Genomic DNA, 21,728 nt, shown 5'->3' on the forward strand with positions numbered 1-21,728 from the left:
TATGATTGTCTGTTTGAGTCCTTTACATAGGATTGGCTGTAAACTTACAGCCACACTGAAAACACATTCATAGACACCAAAAATATACATTATGATACTGTCAAAAGGTACAATAATTACACAAAAGGAAATTACAGAGTTAAAACGACACCATTATGTTTCCATTTATCTTTTTGTCTGTCCACTTTTCTTCTCTCGTCGTCCTCAAAAGTGTTGGGCGCGTTGGGTCCTGTGAACCCATTAAGTGCTCCAGGCAGAGAGTCAAGAGTCCCACCTGCCCTCCTGCAGCTGGATGGGGCAGCCATGGCTCGCCTCTCTAAAAGAACCACCGAAAAGCTTCACCATTGTTGACCGGCGTCCTCTGTGGGAGACAAAATGTGAAGGACACATTTTAATTTGCAGGTTTCGAGGTCATGCCATTGTCGTGTATTACTCTTCAGCAAATTACAAAAAAAGCGTATACATTCAGAAAGTACCAAGAGATTTGGAAGCCAACATTCAATAATGGTATAACCAGAACTGGATAACGTAAGCAGTTTGAAATAGCATGGACATTAAGTAAAGTAAAAACCCAGAAGGGCATTTAAAGCAGTTATAAAGCACCACCACCAAACCAAGTATTTCATCAAAGAGCCAGCCAAGGTGATTACATCCACGTCCCACCCACACCCAAATAATAATTACGCTGTATGAAATATTCAATACAAATTCCCAAGAAGCAACAATGAGGCATTTAATTACTGCGAGCTCTAGCTGCAGTGAGGGGGAACAGTGCATCATTTCAATTTGAGGCCGCGCCAGCAGCCGCCCCTCCTCCTCCTCCGCAAAACCTCCATGCCAGAGTGACAGCCTCTCCTTTCCCAAACTCATTTGGAAGTCAAAGACATAAAATACTGAAGTCTTCCACCAATCCCCATGACCAATTAGCACATTTTTTGATTATTATTTTTTTCTCGCTGTTGACGGGGGAAATAGTGCATAATCACAACTAAAATCACTTTAGTCTGAGTGGAGAGCAATTTGACATTTTAATACCAAGTGTCATCTGTGGCTCTTTAAAGGCATGCTGATGAGAGCTTTAGCACCAGACTCCTACTTTCAGGCTAATACAATTTATGGACCACATGTAAACATTCTCCGTGTAAGATAGGGATGGGCAACAATTTAATATTGACGTATATCGACTTTTGGTGGATTCATGTATGGTCATATCATGTTATTTTACAAAATGATGTTGTCCGACTGAATGACTCAAAGCATTTGTAAGTAAGAAAATGCAAAACACAATGAGTAAAGTTTTTTTGTTTTACATGTGTGAGTTCTGTCTAATGCACAACACCAGAGCTAAAACAACTAGGAGATTAATCAATTAGTTGATTGGCAGAAAATGCATACATTGTTAAAAAAAAGAAGCAATTTTGATGATTGATTAACTATTTAAGTCATTTTTCAAACAGAAATGCCACAAATTTGCTGGTAACAGCACAACACACACTTATCCTAACCTGTGTTGTGTGCGGTTGAATTGTAGCTTGTTTCAAAGGATATTTAACCACTGTTCCTAGAGTGGCAAGAAGAGCCCGACTGATAAAGGATTTTTAAGGCCAATATCGATACAAATATTTGGTGATTTGATTTGTAGAGTGCCCTCTGGTGGACAAACTATGCAATGCCAACACTCATAACATGGTTGAAGGGTGTTTCGTCCATTTTTATTTAATTTTTTTAATATTCATTAATCGGCCGTTGTAAATGCCGATACCGATAGTTTGGTTAATGCCTAATATCGTCCTGACGATATATCGGCCCAACAATATATCGGTCTGGCTCTAGTGGCAAGTTTACATGCATTAGTTAACTATACCTATAACAAGAAAGGATGTTTTTCTGCCTTGTTATCTTTACTATTTAACAGTTAGCTAGCTATAGACTAACAAAACAATATTTAATTCACTGTGCAGCTCAAAGGATATCGCCTGCGGCTACCGGCAACTTTTAAGGTGAAATTTTTTCTTGCAACTTACTCAGTGCATGAGTTGACGTCAATCAATACACCTTAAATGTCAGTACGACAACTTTGACCATTCCATTTGTTTTTACTGTCTCTCTTGCATGATATACACTTTAGTGATTATTGGATCTTCAAGCGCTTAACAAAAGATGAATTCCAACCAAATTATGCGAACAGATAATACATTTCAGCAGTACCGAGTAGTATAGAAACTTCTTCAGTCAAAGGATGCCTGCATACGATCCTTTTGTACCCAGATCTAGAAAAAAATACTATTTCCATGGTTTTGCTCACAGCCAATTGATTGAATTTGATGTAATGCGATGTGTGACTACCGCAGCAGCTAGTAGTGGAATGGTGGTGCCATTTAATGCAACTGAATGATTCCATTCACATGATGGATATTGAATGAAGTACTCTATTGGTATTGGTATCACTTAAGGATAGTGGTATTGGTAATGGTATTGTAATTTTTAAAAGCCCTACTATTTACAAACAGAACTTCAGCTGTTTTCAGATTCCCATGTAAACAAGAGGAAATCTTTTCACAGTGAATATATCATGTGAATTTTGCCAGTGATGCCATCAGAGGCACCAGCCAATGGTTCAGGCTTTACATAAAAGAACTGCTTTACTCAACTTAGGTCATCGACCAATCAAACAAACAAACAACCCCAATAATAATTAATTAGAAGAAACATTAAAGGTCTGCAAAGCCCCCATTGGATAAGGCTATCAGCAACTCTGTTTATTACACCTCCTCCAACAACAACAAATCATCCTTGGGACCCCAGTCCCATTACCTGTAAGGTTCATAACAAAGTCTTCAGTCATTAGGTATAAAACAGTAAATGATTAATGATGGCATTTTAGGATATTCTTCCTAATCTCTGTAGGGACAGAACCTACACTAAATATCAACTGCATGTAGACAGGTGCCGTTTGTCTCAACATCGCGCTAGTTTTGGACACCTACATTCCTTCCAATGTGTGTAGCAATCATTTACCATTTTTTCACACCACATTAAGCAATTACTGTTATCCTTCCAAGTGAATAATGGAGGGACCCAGAACAGCAGGATACCATCATCACCAATTAAAAGCCACGGATGAAATGAAACACCATCTCGTTTTGAAGGGTCAAGACGCTCTCATAGATCTGATGTTTTATTTTTTTTGCTTAATTGCAATGAGCTGACGCCTGCCTCCTTGTTATGTCACCAATGCTCCATTAATTGTGTTTTATCATTTTGGGCAGCAATTGGGCTTTAAAAAACACATTTTCATGTAATTTCAGATTTTTAAGCTATTTCATAGTTGAGAAAAACACAAAGGATGGGTGAGCGGCATGAAACAAAGGTGCCAGATTTGACCATAGTTACATTGAGAGTTTTCTAATCACCTGAACCACCAAAAACATTGAGGATAATTAGTTTCATTGGTAAATTTGAATGTGTTTTGTGTGACCGTATGCACTGGCCATAGGTGTGCTGTACAATAAGAGTAATTAGTCCCTAGACTAATAGTCTAATAAAGTCCTTAGAATAAAAACCACATAACCATGTCCCTGAGCTATCCATGGATGATGGGAGTATGACTTTCTATGGCAAACTGACCATTTTTTTTGTGTGGAGAGAACCACATAATTCTACAAATGCTGAACAACGATAAAATGTAATATAAATGAAGTCTGCAAGTATTGTTAGATATCTAAGTTAAATGAAATTACAGAGAGGAGGTGTTTCTGTTAATTAGCCTAGCCTCATTGATATAAATGGATTGGAAAAAAATAATAGTAACACCATTAATAATAATAATATAATAATACAATTCAATAGTGTCACAAACCAGTCAAACCAATTGAATCAACACCTCTCAAACAGTTTCAACAAAAACTGATCATTATAGTCTTCATGAAGGTAGGATTTATTGCAGGACTGTTGTATTAGACAGCATTAGTTTTAGTGTACCTACTAAACTGGCAATTGAATGCATTTTTCTCTGAAGACACAAAGCCTGGAATGTGACTAATCTGCAGTTTAGCCAATACATGTTTACATATAAAGGCCAAGCCAGTGACTCTCAACAAACACAGTTTGAATGTCCTGTAAAACACATGACTACTATGACAAGTCTTCCTATTAAGGCACATGAAAGAGAGCACAACAAGCATGTATACTTCAGATGTTGTGGATATGGTGTGCACATCCACATTGGATATGGCGCATCCACAGAGGCACTTTTCAGTCTTAAGCTCTGCTCTCTGTCTACTGTAGAAAGGGATGCTCTAAGAGCTGAGGCAAAGAGTAGCGAAAAGGAGAGGTGAGAATGTTTATCTTGATCCATATTCTCACATTGATCAGTCCCTGGTGGAAGTGTGGCTCGCCAGAGACAATAATGACCCTGATCTGGGCACTCGGCATGTCTCTGTTTTGTTAAGTTCCCTCGTTATCGATCCTGTGGGGCTCTTGAGTGCTGCTTGGATTCACTCCCAGGCCTCCTCGCCTCAGCACACTGCAGTGACCAGGCACAAAGAAGGCTCAATTAGCGCAGCTCTGCGTTGTCTGCTCCCCCACCTGCATGCGCCTTCAAAATCACTCCATCAACCACCAGGGACAGTGAGGGAGAAAAGACACAAGAATACAGAAACAACAGGGAGAGGCAGAGAGGGATAAAAGAGAGGAAGGGAGAAGGACAGCGAAAAGTGGGGAGAAGGTAAAGGTTGATAGTGTTACACCAGGGACACGGGAGCGACACCCAGGTTTCACCTCAAATCAAGATGCCGTGGCAGCAGCTCAGCCTCACGTCAACACTGCTGCTGCCGCTGCAGCAGAGCATGCATAACAACCTGGCTACAACGACACACCGAGGGAAAGACAATTTCCCGCTCTGGCAATGAATGCACACAACCGGGTATGGAACTGAGCGAAGGAGGAGGAAGCGATTTCTCCAGACCTCAAATTAACCCCACCACACCACCACAGTAGACAGTGTATTCCCAGTGTATGCCGGTGGCTTTCGGTGATAACAACCCAGTAAAAACTGACATGTGGTGGAATAATTCTCTGCTGATTCTGGCAAGGCAGTGTGAGGTCCCTAGGCAGCCATGACACCCTGTGATCCTAACCGAACCTGGCAGGTGCAGTTAATGCTGAAGCCACGTCGTTGGCTGATTGAGACGAGGTGGTAGAAAGACGGCGCTGGCTACAACGGGACATTGAAACAGAATCAAACTGACCGGACTAAAGCAGCTTCTGTAAAGGCTGCTAACCTCTGCAGGGGCACATGCACGCACACACACACACACACAACATAAACCTCCCACCACAAACCTTTAAGATCCAGGTTAAGGCCAATCCTCTGTATCTTTTCCACACAAATAATAAAAACACATGAACAGTCCTCAAACCCTCAGCCCACCCTGGCCCTACGCCCCCCCCCCCCCCCCCCCTCTCCCTGCAGCCTTGGCGTCACACTGAGCTGGGCCCAGAGATAAACCACTCATGACGATGAGGATGATAATGGCAGACGCCGCAGCGCCTCAAAATTCAATCAGCACCAGGATGTCAATGCGGATGAGTGTAAAAGTGAAATATGCTCGCCGACGTGTGTTAAAAGACGGCACACAGGGGTCGCAGGAACAACAACAGGCGATGAAGAGGACGATGAGGAAAAAAGCAAGAGAGGGAGACAGAAGGAAAAAAAAAAAAAAGAAGGGGAGAGAAAATTAAAATAATGTGTCTACTACTCTGCTTCGCAGCAGAATCCCACTGGCATTCTGAGCAGCCCTACTTTAACCACAGAACTGTGAATAAATTACCCTTTTGAACTCGGGGTGATTGCAAATGTGCCCCGGTTTCTCTTGAGACATGTCTGGCACTAACCCTCAGCTCTATGCTCCCAGCCAGCCTTGTCACAGAGGCCCCCCTCCCCTCCCTCCCCAACACACACACACACACACACACACACACACACACACACCGCACACACAAGCATCATAAACTTTTAATCTATCATAATTGCGGGTTGATTTTTTTTTTTCTCCAGCCAACTAGAAGCTCGCCTTCTCCCCCCTCCCCCTCTCTTTTTCTGTCTAGGAATTCTTAAGAATCTACTCATACGCTGAGATTAAAAAAAAAAGTGTTAGAGATGAGAAGGTATCGTGGAAAAAATGTGTAGTGTGGCAGAAAAATCAGAGTACAGATGGAACGGATAGAAGCAGGGCACAGACAGATATGGGGGGCACAGAAAGGGAGAAGGAAGGGAGTAATCTCAGGGAGAGACAGTGGTACTGGGCAGGTTGAATAGCAGCCTGTGGGAGTGTGCTGATGTGTTTCAGAATGCTCATTATAGCACATGGCCCATACATTACCCTGACAATACCCATTATTTATTAACCTACAGACCGGGAACCAGGCCACTATTCATAACCGCCATCCTTTGGATGCAGCTCTGACAGGCTAGAAACAAACTATATATAAATATATAGCACTGTCCCCCTCCCCTCTCTCCGCACACAAACTGCGGCTGACATTGCTTTAGCTGTCTGGACTCTAACTTTTTTTTAACGTAATTACAAACACTTTCACACAGCATCAAGACTTCAAATGAAATGTGTGTGCAAACTCAGGTCAGCCAATTTGTTTTCTTTTTTTTGCCACCAACATCTTGCACCTTGTAAGCAGCAAATAAATCTGACACCTCAGAACTACAGTCAGAAAAGTTATGCCTGTGATCATTTCAATATAAAATGACAACATGCAGGGAAACGACTTGGTGGCGAGGAAGACAAAACTGGGAAGAGACGGAAAAAAGGAGTAAGGAAAGTGCATAAGGGCTTTGGGAGCCAGCTAAACATTCAGGGCCGATCTCGAGGTCTAAAGAATAAGAAGGGGGGGGGAGTTTCAGCGGTGCAGTCAGCCTTTACTGATGCGTTATATATTGCCTGTCACTTTATTCTGCAAGAATATTGGGGCGTTGCCAAGCTCAAACCTGGAAGGTATAGCAATCCATCACCTGCGCTGTTGCAGGCGTTGGTGGGTGGGGGTTGAAATCTCATCTTGAAGCTTGTAGCCAATATTCTAGCCACCCAATGCCGTTTATAAAAGGTACCTCTCCAAGGCCGCTATCACGGACAGACCACTCATCTAGTCATCCACACGCCACTGCCCTCAGTCCTGCATCACAACACCCAAACGCAAACACACTCAATGAGAAAAGGCTTAAACCTTGTATATTACTTGCATATATATATATATACACACAGCATTATCAATAACATTTATTCTGGTGATTATACGTTAATAAGCAATTAAACATCTTTCTGCTTTGTGGTTTATTTGTTTATTGGCGGGTTAATTTACATTTGTTAAAGGTACAGTAAAGTGGTATTACAACGCGAAGAGCATCCCAATGGATAAAACCATCTTTAATGTAAATCATAATATTATAGGGAAGTTAATGCTATTTCAGATCGACTCTAACCTGATTTTCAGCTTTTGCTTGTGTTGGGACTTCGGTTGGAAATTAGTTGAGATGAGGTAACTGAGTACATTTACTAAAGTACTGTACTCAAGTAGAAATGTTAGGTACTTGTACTTTACTTGAGAATTTCAATTGAATGCCAATTTAGAATTCTACCCCACTACAATACAAAAGAAAATATTCTACTTTTTTTCTCCACTACATGCATTTGACAGCTTTAGTTACTTTAGATTCAATTTTACATATAAAACATTATGATGAGCTGATAAAATATGATGCGCTATAATGGATGAAACCACCCAACACTATACTGTATTAAATAGTCAAACCAACCTTCACCCTAACCAACTAGTAAATGCTACTTAAACACAAATGCATTAGTAATAATTACTGATGCATTCATGTGTATATAATACATAATTATATAACGGTCACAGGAGCAAATTTTCTGAATTATGAGTACTTTTACTTTTGTTACTTTTAAGTATGTTTTGCTAATAATACTTACATATTTTTTACCTCAGAAAAGCATCTGAATACTTCCACCACTGACAATGTCAATGTTGATTAATAAGCACTGTCCCATATAAATAAACCAACAAATTAACAAACATTAGAATACAGATTTGCTACTTTTTCTTTGTTTTATATTAGAACTAAAATATGCCCTTTGGGGAAGCGTTTGGTGGCACAACACTGATTTATGTCCATGCAACGAAAATAAATACTTTTTCTTAACTGATTGTACTGAGCATACAAAATGCTCACAGCCAACAGTGTTTTTAATTAAACACTATCCCGTTGCCCATTAAAGGTTTCATTTTTTTACAGTTCCCTCAGATCATTACTTTCACAGTACAATCTTCACAATATGATTGTAACATTATGAACCAGAGAGATGTCAGTTCTAAAGCCAAAAAAGATACTTAGAAGTAGAAATCAAATTGGTCTTGAATCGTTCCAGTGTTTTTGTCACTTCTACGGTTACTGTGACAGTAGGTCTCTTTAGTATTTTGATAAATTGACAGCTTTAAATGAAATAACACTGAAACAAATGTGCTAAATTTCTTACAATTTTGCTAAACATTCACGTTATTTTCATTTCTGAGAACCATCTCATCATCACGACAGAAATATGAGATGATTGGGCAAAGCCAGCAGTGAAAGGAAATACAATGCCTGTGGTGTGCAAGTACACAAAGGCCACATACCCACTCTCATTACATAGGCCTACCATTCATTTTTCACAGGTGCCATAAAAGTGAGAATGATGATGGTGATGATTTTAAATAAAAAAAAACAAGGTGTATATGATTTGAAGTATTTATCAATCAGTTCAGTTGTTAGCATCAGCATTTTCCTCCCTTAAGAATCAATGTGTGATCAAAAATATCTGCTGCCTATAATACACAAGGTTGATACTGAATCAGTATTTTGTCAACCCATTTACCAGCAAAGTTTTCAGCTCATATTCTACACAGATCACCCGCATATAAGATTTTTCAATTGAGGACTTTCAGTCTTAGATATTAACAAATTGAGTAACAGCATGTACATTCGGATAACTACCCCACTTGAATATGCTCACGACACTTATGCACACAGACAAATAACTCAAGTATAGGGCTCAATCAATTTGATTCTGATTCACAAGGTCCCGATATGATTACGTTTCCGATTCTATATCAATAAGTTTAGGGAAATTTCAGCTAAAATACCAACTTTGCTTGGATATATATAGATAGATTCTCATATAGAATAGATTCTCAGATGACTTATGTGGTAAATTGCACAAGCAAGAAGCAACCATCAAATATTTTTCATAATGCACCTGGTTCATGTTTGCAATAAGAATTGACCCCCCAAAAAGTTTAAAGTTCTTTTTACTTAACAAGACTTAACAAATATGAACATTTTTAACATATTAAAAGATTGTTTTTGGGATCGTATTAATCAACATCAGATCACTCAAGCAAAGATTGTTTTTTTCATTTGAGAATTGATTATTTTAACCCAGCCTTACTCAAGTACATCAGTGTCATGATAGCATTCCAATACTGAAATGTTGTATAGCTACAATCTTTTAATTCAAGGCCCAACCTTGCACCAGGCATCCGTGCGAGCAAATCAAGCTAAGTGTATTGCAGATGTTTGAGAGTAATGAAGAATTTGGGAGTTTTTTTGCTGACTAGACATGTATGAAGTGTGGTGGTGGTGGGGGGGATGTAATGGTGTGCTTAAGAGCTTTGCCTGGGAGAGGCAGGTTGGTCACAGGGGGGAGATTAGGCTGAGGGGCAACGAAGGAAAACCAAATCCATCTCCATCTCAGAAACATCCTAAAGCAGATTACTTACTTCAGTGGGGAGAGGGAGGAGCAGAGGAGCATGAGATGGATGAGGGAGCAGAGGAAGAGAGAGCGAGCGAGAGAGAGAGAGCAATTAGCATAGATGCAATTCTGGCACAGTCCTCTGACTTGATATTTGACCTTCTGCAAAAGTCTTGCCAAATAACGCCTGAGAAGCGCAGACGGACCATATGGCAAAGTGCTGCTGGAGGCTGAGTGCAGTGTGACTCTAAGCCTCCGTATGCTAATGTGGGAATGTAATTACAGTGCAGTATTCCTTTAGGACGTATATTTTACCAGCCCTCCATAGTAGTGGGTTTGCACTGAGACAGGCCAAGGCTCAGTGGCTTCAGAAAATACACTTTTTATCAAACAGTGAGGAAGCCGTTGAGTGGACAGTGAAATGGAACGTGCCCAGTATAACTGGGGCAGCACTGCAATATGCTGTATGAGGAAGTCAGTATATGTTGCTGGAAACTGTCAAATGTTTGAAAAGGGTAAATCACTTTTCGGAACTGCAATCCACAGCTGCTCTCCTCTAGACAAGCCCAATCAGTGATGTCACAGCAGATGTTTTCCATCAGCTGCCGGAAAAATAACTGCTGAGCCAGTGACATCACTGATTGGGGCGTGGCCTAAATTGCAAGATGCTTGCAAGTTTCAAACCATTGTCAGTGTAACTCCAGATTTCCGCCTTATGTGAGATCAAAATGAATTTACCCTTCACATCTTTGGGTATTAACCAGCTTTTCCTGTCCAACAAACTATGTGAACCATGTTGCTTGATGTTATTGAAAGTTGAGATACAGATGGGAAACATGGTCCACGAGGTCCGTGGCTGAAATAGAACACGGGATACTGCGGTTATAAGGTATGCAACACCACAATGCCAGAGGATGCCTGTTGAAATTTTTCATTAGGTGTACAGCATTGTGTTTAATGATATCTTTGACTACGAAGCTGTATCAGTATCCATAGGTAGTATTAACTGATAGGGGCACTACGAGAAGCTATGAACTGGGTTTTAATGGTGGATAAAAGCAAAGATTTTGGAAAAACTTCACTTTTAGCCCCCCTATTTAGCATTTATACTCAAACATGAAATAAACAGCTTATAACCCATTATAATGTTGTTGTAAGCAGATATAAGGACATGTTCAAGTGTTTATTAATGAGCAGTGTTTGTTAAACACCAGCCTCCACTAGAGCTGGGCAATATATCAATATTATATCGATATCGTTACATGAGACTGGATATCGTCTTAGATTTTGGATAGCGTAATATCGCGATATGACATAAGTGTTGTCTTGTCCTGGTTTTAATGGCTGGATTACAGTAGAGTGATATAATTGGTTGAATTTGAAGTTCTAGCTTTTCTATTATTTGCCTTAACCCACTTAGTTATTATATACACATTAATGATGATTATTTATCAAAAATCTCTTAGTAAATATCTTTTTGTAAGCACCAATTGTCAACCCTACAATATCGCCGCAATATCGATATTGAGGTATTTGGTAAACAATATTGTAATATCAGATTTTTTCCATATTGCCCAGCTCTAGCCTCCACCGGAATATATTGTATTATATAGGATGTAATATAATATCTGCTTAAAACATGAAATGGGGCGCGTTGACTTTCAATATTTAAAAAAAAATGTTCCCTAGCCATATGCAGCCTAAATCTAAAATACAGGAGATGCAGTATGCAAAAATCATGTTTGTACACCTAACCATCCGTCCTGACCTCCTCCTTACAAATCCTGTAGACCAAGGATATCGCAGTTATGTTTCCTTCAAAATTTATTTGGAAAACCAAATTTGTAGTATTTAAAGGGGGTTCAATATTTACAAGCGTCTTCATTTAAAATTGCTTATATGAACAACTAATGCTTATACTCAAGATCTTTTTGTCCAGTAATTCATCAGCATTTGTCATCACAATAAGGTGCAATGGCAGAAACAAGACCTTACAGACGCATATTTCACATGGTCTTTTACGCTTTAATAATAACACTAACACCGTGCACCCATACAGTGTGAGAGATATCCAGGCTAAAGAGGGAGCGACTTTCTGCAGCTAAAACAGCACTCAGACGCCACGCCTCTTCCATTTATCATGCATGGAAAATCCCTGCCCACACAGACGGAGGCTGAGCCGACCCTCGTAGGAAGATACTGAGGCAGCACCCTTGGGTCAGAGGCTGCCGCCTGTAGCCGGGATCACCTACCTGCTACTAAGTACAACAGTGCTAGCCTCCATTTCAATTAGCTTCACCTAAGTACCCTTGTCCAAGTAAAGCAATTTTACACAGGGCTACTACGAAGCTAACTCTCCTCTGGGAGCAAGCCCTAAATGGGAGACAGCGGAGAAGCTTTCAGGTGCTGCTGAGATTTCAGGAAAACAAAACAAAGAGATGCGGCGGTGAGGTCATTGAGCTCCGAGAATCAGAGCAGTGTGAATTGGGAGGAAGGCAGGCGTTGAAGGATGGGAGCAGGGGAAGAGGGGGAAGAGGGGGAAGATGAGCAGGACACGCGTTTGAGTGTGTAGATACCTGAGGGATCTGGTATGGAAATCCCCAATTTCTCAGCCAAGTTGCAGCCCTTTGAACAGCGCAAGACGTCAGCAAGCACGGCGAGAAGCCATGTGGGTGTAACGAAGCGAGGGCTAAGCGAGGCAACATGCTGCCAGTTCTCTGAAATGTTAAATTGAAATGCAAAGTAGGAGCAGGCCTTCTTGTTTTGAGCAGATTTCTCAGCATCTGTGTGGGAGCCCTTAAAACTCAGATGGTCTATACGCAGAGCACTGCATATTTACTGTAAATCAACATCATATGTAGTTTAGGATTAGAAAATACACACAGCTGAAGTTCAATCTTTAATTGCACTCGCGTGATGGAAACTTGAGTCAAATTAATCTGTGCGTCAAATTCAGTGAGTAAGAAAAATGTCACTTCAGTAAAGATTTGAATATCTACAGCCACTATGCACCTGTCAAGTGCAGTGCCTTTACTCGGCTTATACCATTAGGCTACTTTATTATACAGAATGTATGCTGGCAAGGCCTATAATTAGCACCCGCCACCCACCAAATGCATGTAAAAATCAACTTTGATGGAAAAATCAATGAGGTCAGTCGCCATAGGCGGGTTGCTGAAATAGGCCAAATTCACGACAAACTCTCATCGTTACAACACAAGATGATTGACCACAATTTGTTTTGCATCAATAACTGCGTCAATAATTGTATCGCTTTGATTGACGCTCGCTGTCCACCGTCAAATTAACAAAGAAAGTCTGCAGGTATGTGGCGGCACTGCTGGAGTAGATCGATGTAGCATTGAAAAGAAAAAATGGTGGAAGTAAGGTTAAAAGAAAGTTTACCGAATGTGGCGCTTCACAGATAAGGGTTTATGGAGAGATCAGCTTTTTTTTTTTATGACCGCAACGTCAATACATTGAGCTGCAGTGTTTTAATGACATTGTGTCTTGTATCTAACTGTACGGCAGTTAATTTCTTTTCTTTAACTGCAATTAGTACTTAGACCAAAAAGTAAATTTTGGACCGTGGATGCTGGTATTGACACAAAATGAGAGAAGTTATTGTTATTTTAAAATAACTTATTTTAAAATGTCCACCTAACCTGCAACAAGTCATCAGAGTTTAATAATTGAGACACTTATGCGGGTCACTACAATGGAGTTACACGGTGGGAGGAGCTATTTTGGGAGCCCATTGTTTCTGAAGTAAAATTCTCATTTTTATCACATTGACATTGTCAGGTGTCTATCAGTTGGAGCATTTTTTACGGCTTGGATGGGCATGAAACCTCCTTGATTAGATTATCGGTAGAAAGTGGGCATGGTGTGCTAAATGTTCTCGTGAGCGGAAGGTCGCTGTTTGATCCCCGGCAGGATAAATCTGGGGGGGGGAAGGTAAAGAAACAGCGCTTGCCTTGCCTCAATACTACCAGTGGTGGGCCCTTGAGCAAGGCCCTTAACCCCAACTGCTGCAGTGGAGCTGCTCAGTGGCCCTAGCTGTGAATATGTGTTTTATTTATATACTGAAAAAAACTTTAATCTTTGGTCGAACTGGACATGTATGGCATTGCTGTGTTTTAAACACGTATGTAGACTGTTTACGTCCGTCTTCAGCTCCGTTTCGAACCTGCCTCCCAATAGGAGTTAAATCGACCAATCAACTTGCAGGTGTGACCTACGGTTGCCCATAACACCCTTCTTTGCGTACTGTAGGTTCACGGAGACATTTACGTTTATCTTTGGAGAAGCATAATTTGGGGCTAAATAGCTTGGGAACCACTGTACTAATGCATTTGAGTTGGAAAATCCAACGCTGTTTGGTTTTATTTAATTTGGCTGAGAGACACACATACAATAAACACTGTAGGGCCAGCTCTAGGCGTGTGTAAGAAAACTCCCTTCCTAAGAAGAAAGAAAAACAAGGATTAAAGTCATCTAGTTAGAGTCATAAGACTAATATTTCACTTGAAGCAACCTAAAATGAGGAATAAGTACATAAGCAGGCTTTAGTTAAACTGGAAGGTTAAACTTGACAAAGACAAAAACAAGAGCAATCTCGTCAGGAGGAAGCCAGTGGGCAATGTAATATGCTAAAGGCAGCATTTAAGACCGAGCTAATCCAAGCAGACTCCCCCCTGCTTAGTCATTCCAGCTCTACACTGATCAGACGGGGAAACCGGTCACAGTTTGTCAAAACACAGCTTGCACTCAGAGCAGATTGAAATCATTTCTCTACTCAACAGAATGCCACAGACAGATCTTTAGAGAAGTGACAACAAACAGCTCAATGGTTTATCAGTCGTGGAGGACAAAGGGGCTCTCCGCGCAGAAAAAGAAAATATCCACCTGATGTCATCAACCGGTGCATCATAAATCCTATCCTTCGCCTGGGGGCCTCAGACTGACTTCACGCCTCTGTGACACTCTCTAACCCCAGGGTTTCTATCAGAAAAAAACCTTGAAATATCTTTCTGGGCATGGTGTCAGATGCTTGCCATGAAATATTCATAATGCGAGAGCAAAGCCACAATAGAGGTGCTGGCAGCATGCGAGGATTTGACTTGCAGAAACTGAGACGCTTAAACCACGTTGACCGATTTCTCCCATCACCAGTTGTCACTCACAAATGCACTTTCACGTCAGTTTTCTGGCTGAATGGCACAAAGCCATCTGTCATTTACTGCCTTTAACGTATAGTAGATATAAACTCATTAGGGCATCCGCAGACCTGCAATTTTATGGCGCCTGTATATTACGTTTTTATCTGTTTTGCCAACTACAATGAGGTTAACAAAGATTTGAGTTTTCTTTTTCTTTTGCAGGTCAATATTGTAACACGCATCAAGTCACTGTACAAGTTAAAGGACCAGCCTGATGTTTTTCTATGCTTTAACCCATCAACAATACATAAATCTATGGGGGGAAATATCAGATTTATAGATCAGCTAATACGGCCCCGTTGCCTTAACGACCGTTATCTACCGGACCGAATTGTTACGCAGATTTCGGTGCCTTAGGTGCCACTGAAATGCCTGCGCTTCTCTCTGATGCTCCGAAAATGGACGTTAGAGGCAACCTAAACATCGCCACGTCACGGTAGTTAACACTACACTTGGCAGCAAGTAACGTTAGCCTACCGTTAGCTAGCAGCTGTTGTAAACATGGTTAAAATGCTGACAGCTAAACGGTGTAAAAGTTTGTCTGTATTTCACTGTAGAGGAACGAAAATGTTGTGTTTTCTTTATTTTTTCTTTCGGGGGTGTTGTCCCCTTTTTCAGCCCTTCTGACAGTAGAGGTGCAACATCACCAAAATACAAGACAAGACAAAAAGTAAAGCGAAATAATTTTTTTTCTGATCCATTATTACATCCATAATGTTTGTAATTGCAGTCCTATGGTTTTAGTTATAATTAGTTGAACAACACGCAACGTTTCTATCTATAGCAAGGGTCTCAAACTCGCGGCCCGTGGGACGATAGTTTGTGGCCCCCGCCTTAATATGAAAGTTTAATGTTAGTGCGGCCTGCGAGTTTGATATGTATGGCGCTTTACAGTGTTGTGTGCGGAGCTGAACGAACCTACCAATCACGGTGGGGTATATGGCTCTCGGGGGCGGGACATCGGCCGGGCTTGACGCAAGCAGAGAAACATTGCTCAATGAGTGAAAGTTACAGCAGCGTTGCCATGGAGTGTTTTCTTCCGAGCCTGGCTGGCTGCCTCGTTTCAATTGGGCACATGCGGACATTCGTCCCAGCGCGCTGCGTTCACAACACTTCACCTTTTTTAAGTTGCTGCCCAGCGGGACATTATACGTATGTATATAAACAGGGGTTAAATTGGGCCGGGGCTCTCTCAGAGCACGGCAACAAACCGCCCAGAACTGCAGACAATTAACCACCGCGGGTCAACTACATAATGCCATAGTGTCTACGTCGGTAGGATTAACAGATAAAATGCCTTCTCCTAAAGCTGAAAACCCCGCGGTGGAAGCCCGGTGCTCGGAAGCTTCACCGGCCTTCTCGAGTTCATGTTGCTGACCGAGCCGTGGAACCAGTCCTCGCTGTCGCATCTCCGCCAGCGGTAGGGCTCCGAGCCGGCCACGGCTCGCCTCCGAGCATCTGAGAGCCCCACTCAGTGCCGTGTGTGTGTGTGTGTGTGTGTGTGTGTGTGTGTGTGTGTGTGTGTGTGTGTGTGTGTGTGTGTGTGTGTGTGTGTGTGTGTGTGTGAGAGAGAGAGAGAGTAAAGAGAGAGAATGGGAGAAGAAGTTTGTGTGAGGTGGACCTGGTCACCACAGACCCGAATCTTCTCAGCTGTTGCTACTGTCATATGCTGCACTGTCTCTTCATGTGGCACATTATGTTTGGCACATTGTATGGGTCACTTCTTATATCATAACAAGGTAATACAATGTGTAATCAACTGATGACTGATTAAAAGTAATGCAAATGCCCTAATATCTGTTGATACTACAACAATGCAGAGTATAGGTATACTTAACCTTGCAGTTTTGCACATATCATGTAAGACTCAATTTCTCAATTTCTTTGCACAAAACTCTCCAGACAGATTAACGGGTTTTTGAGAAGAGATTTGAGAAGATTGGAATTTTTTTAACAAAGCTTTTCTTTCTTGCGGCCCAGCCTCACCCAGACTCTGCCTCCAGTGGCCCCCAGGTAAATTGAGTTTGAGACCCCTGATCTATAGTATACATGTGAATATACCTGTAATTTCTATGGTCAAATAAACAACTCATTGGCACTGCAATGCAAGAAACTATCCAGTTAACATGATTCTTTTCATGACATCCACAGTTACTTTTTTGTGAATGTTAGAAATCGATAGAAGAACTGTAATTTAGTGGTCTGCCATAGAAATCCATCGTTTGAATGAGAGAGAGTAAGAGAGACAGAGAGACTGAAATTCAAATCCTCATATACAAAGCATTTTCTCTACACTTTAGAATTTTTTGATTATTTTAACCCTTTATTATTAGTTGGTGACTTGTTGCCCTCTTAGCAATCTAACCATTCTTAAACTTAAAACTTAATTCTTAAACTGGCTTTTGCCTCATGTTTCTCCATTGTTTTATTTCTCGTTTGCTTGATCATTTCAAGGTCTTACTTTAAACAATTTCTCTTGTGATGCACAAAACAAGCTGCAATGTAGTGTTAATGGACAATCGCGCACCATTAATTTTCGTCCACTAGTGCTTGTTTTTGCCACTGATATGCTCAGATTATTCTAAGTGTCTGACAACATTATGGAAAGGATCCCTACAAAGGTCGACCTTTTTGGGGTAAGATCCTTTTTGTTTAACGTGAAACGGCCCCAAAATCGCTGTCGCCAAACCCACCAGACTTCATTTAAAGAAACACCAATTTTATCATCGTAAAATACACTTCATTCAAGTTCTACAGAAACATATACAGCTATCAAAAGCTGTCTTGGTTCGCCTTTCCACTGTTTCAACAATAATTACTCTGGTTTGGTTGACATAAACCCTTAATTTACCCATTTACATGTGAAAATTGCTGGCTCTATAGACGTTAAAACTATTGTTTATTTAAATATTGTGGGTGAAACAAAAAGGATCTCACTCTTTAACAAAAAGGTATATCTCTGTAGGGATCCTGTAATAATATAGCTTATGCCCAGGTGTATGACAAAGCCACAAAGTAAGCATCAATATGCCTTTTGAAGGAATTTGGCAGTAGCTGATTGAAAATGGGAAGTACCATGTTCAAAAACTATTTTTCTAATCTACTGTACATTACTCTTACAGTTTAGTCATTTGCCACTGGCCTAGTTGCACTTAACTTAATTAGGGCAATATTTCTTTAAGGGCTTTGTAAAAAAATGTTGCATAGAGCCAAAAGATAAATTATGTGCAAGAATCAAAATAAGTCAAGGTCACATCATTCTTTATGCAGAACAAAAAACACCTAGTTGCAATGCTCATGCGCTCATCGCAATTACATGATGCATTTGCGGAAGATTTCTCTTTCACACTTTTTTTTTTTTACACAAGCTCTCAGTAATGACGAGATACCTTTTAACTTCTCAGTCAGAGTCAGCATCAATAATTGATTTTCATCTGTTTAAAATTTAAAGTGCCACACATTAACGTCCCCCCGCACCTGCTCTTTCACGCTGTCCATCCTCCACTGGGGCTGCTTCCTATCCCCATCTCTCTCTCTCTCTCTCTCTCTCTCTCTCTCTCTCTCTCTCTCTCCCTCTCCCTCTTAAGACAATGGCAATGAGTTCTCTTTCACCACTGAACCAGGGATGTTAAATCAAACAGGGGCAGAAGAGGCAACAGACCACATAATGTAAGGGCATTGTCCAGACGCCTCCGATTACACTTTGGCCTTAATTGGTGGCAGTGGCAAAAAACTATGAATTCTTTAACAGTGCCGTGCGGTTGTGCCTTTTCGAGCACAGCTGAGGCCTAAGGAGGACAACTACTCGGTGCAAATGGAAGCTGACAGGAAATCCACACGGCACGACCAATCTAGGGGAAAAAGGGCATGAAAATGAATAAGGGGACCCATGCTCTTAAGTAGCTGAGGGTAGCTTGCAGGGAAGATGTGTATAATTAAGCGGTCTGCATCGTGGTTTATAGATGGCAAAATCCTATTGTCTTGACAGGAGCTTAAGGTTGCCCTTTAGGTTGAGATGCGCGGCAGTGTACGGCCTCATTTTCCCTTTTCTTCACACACCCCCAGACCTCTGCGACCAAATTAATCTGCGGTTTTAAAGCTTGAATAAATCCAGTAAGTTAGAGATCTGCAGATCTAAAGGCCGCCTGTCCCTCAGGCTTTTCCTTCTTCCTTTTTTTATTTTTTATTTATTATTTCTTCACCCCCTCTCCTTTGCCCACGGAGATTGGCTGGCAGCACTCAGTGTTATCTCCTGGGAGGCAAAGGTTGGGGGAGGGTGTGAAGGCCACAGATTTGTCCTTATCTATTCTGAGCACACCTAAAACAAATTAGACCTGGCTGCCGTTGCTTATTTGGCTCCCGTGCTCTCATTAAGGGGCTGAATCCAAGCTATTTTCCTCAAGTTCCCATTTCCTACCATTTTGGGCCTTGTCTTTTATCACAATTGCAAAGGTTTCTAGGCAGCCATGCCACCTTTTCATCTCACCCATTTCATGCCGTCATATCAACCCTACACAAAGAGCAGAGGGAGAGAAACAACATCCCCTTACTCGAGGATGCTGTTTTCCTGCACGTCTTGACGCTGGCTTTTGACAGGTTCATTGAAAGGAGGAATCTGTTCAATTAGATTTTAGTTTTGCCCTTTTCCTGCTTTTACTAGGCTACACCGTGTCATGCTACTAATCAAACTGAAGCCCCTTTGGATGTTGTCATTTCAAGAATTCTTTGTCTTAATTGGTAATATGAACGGCGTAAACAGAAGTGCTGTTTAAGTCAAGTGTTCCTATCAATATATTCAACTACCCAGTGGGCTGGCACTTTAAATCCTATGATTATGTTTCTATCAAATTATATAGTTATAGTAAGGAGAATATAATAAGGTATATTTATAGTGAGGAGAATGTTGTTTAGACTTCTATCTGTATGCATCAAACTCCTGATTCTGCATTATTGAGACATTCACCAGCAAAACCTGGAAACCAACATAAATAATACATACAGTGTACACGTCAAATCCATATGTTGGAAATGTTTTCAGAGTCTGGTTAGATGTTAGATTGAAAGCCTGTAAGTTTCCTGTAAGATTTCATTACATTGGTTGGACTTTTTGTTGTTGTGTTGATTAAATGAAATGTCTGACTGCACAACACAGTGAAAAACAGACAGACTTATATAACTTTAAACAAATATTGTACTAAACTCAACTTCTGAAAGGCCTTTTTTATTAATTCATAATAGCTATGAAATCTTTATTACTCTATTTCAAGTAATGTGGTTTTATGTCAGAACATTAACACTAGAGCACTTTTTTCAGTTTCAGTGTCATGTTTAAAAATCCAATCCACTAATAACATCAAATTCAATGATGAATTGTAGGAACTGTGTATATTTCTTAAGAAGTCTCAGTGAAAGATTATTATAAAGTTTGAGATACAACCTTAAAGAATATTTGAAAATGTATATAAGATGTATACAGTCTTAAAAACTATTTATGAAGGAAACCCCCCACATAACTCATAACTCATAAAAGCAATATAAAATGTCCCCAATAAACTGAATTCAACTGAAATAAAACCTGCAGTGACTACATGTTTTGCTTTTTAAAGCTACATTGTGTAAGAATTTCTCCCATCTAGCGGTGAAATTGTATATGACAACCAACTGAATATTACTTTCTAGCCCCTCCCATTCTGAGCGCATTTTAACTCCTACGGTTGGCCGTATTATAACAAGAAGTACGACTTTGTCTGTGAGTGTTCCTTCCAGTAATAATAGTTTTACGTTATTTTGGTACCATTTCATTGCTAACATCAGCTATCAGGTTCCCAAACATATGCAAGCTAATGTTAGTAAAGTATCAGTGCTATTGTTATTCTTTATATTGTACGAGATTAATAGTGTAAGGCAATGTTTACAGCATAGGAGAGAAGTAACGGAGGTTTGTGTTTTTAATATATTTCTCTGAGCAGTATGAACAGTCATGTCAATGAAACCAAAATTAGCTCTTAGTATCTCCATCGTTTACATGCAGCTGTTCTAGCTGTAGCTAGTCTGTGTTAGAACTGCACATGACGTGAGTTGTCTGCCAGGAAATCATGACACATATGATTACATTTATGTTTAGGGCTGCCACCTCTTAGTCGATTAGTCGACTAATCGGTCGTTTTGGTCTTAGTCGACTAAGATTTCTTTAGTCGATTAGTCATTTTTTATGCTTATTCATGCTTAATTACTCATTTCCAAGAAACTTATGAGCACATTTATGGTAAACACAATATTTAAAGTGGTGCTTTTGCAGGATTAATTGTGGAGAAACTCAGTTTTACAGATGGTTAATTAACTACATTTATATTGTGCTTTTCTAGTCTTAACCACCTCTCAAAGCGCACAGCTCTCTCAATTAAATCAACTAATCGATTAGTCGACAAAATCGTATAAGTGTTGGTCGACTAAGAATGTCTTTAGTCGAGGACAGCCCTATTTATGTTACAAGGTAGGCAATCCTTTTTTATCATTGACTCGAGGAAAAGTATCCTAGACATCGTTCTAGCGTTATGCACAAACATGCTATAGTTAGCCAAGCAACTTTAAAACTTTAATTTACACAAATTTACACAAATAGACAGAATTACCTTTTGAGAAGAAAGCAGGCAACTTCGGTGTTCCTTTTAAAATCCTTGCTCCT

General features: G+C 40.4%; 1 protein-coding gene across 1 annotated transcript in view; it reads right to left on the minus strand.

Annotated features, from left to right (window-relative positions):
• Nucleotides 1-316: 316 nt before the first annotated feature.
• The window catches only part of cxxc4 (CXXC finger 4), a 28,518-nt gene continuing 7,106 nt past the window's right edge, over nucleotides 317-21,728 (minus strand). The window contains exon 3 of the mRNA XM_028589396.1: nucleotides 317-361. Coding sequence (XP_028445197.1) covers nucleotides 317-361 — 45 coding nt within the window. The remainder of the gene's footprint in view (nucleotides 362-21,728) is intronic.

This window comes from Perca flavescens, chromosome 2, assembly GCF_004354835.1.
Source record: "Perca flavescens isolate YP-PL-M2 chromosome 2, PFLA_1.0, whole genome shotgun sequence".
In the NCBI taxonomy this organism is placed as follows: domain Eukaryota; kingdom Metazoa; phylum Chordata; class Actinopteri; order Perciformes; family Percidae; genus Perca; species Perca flavescens.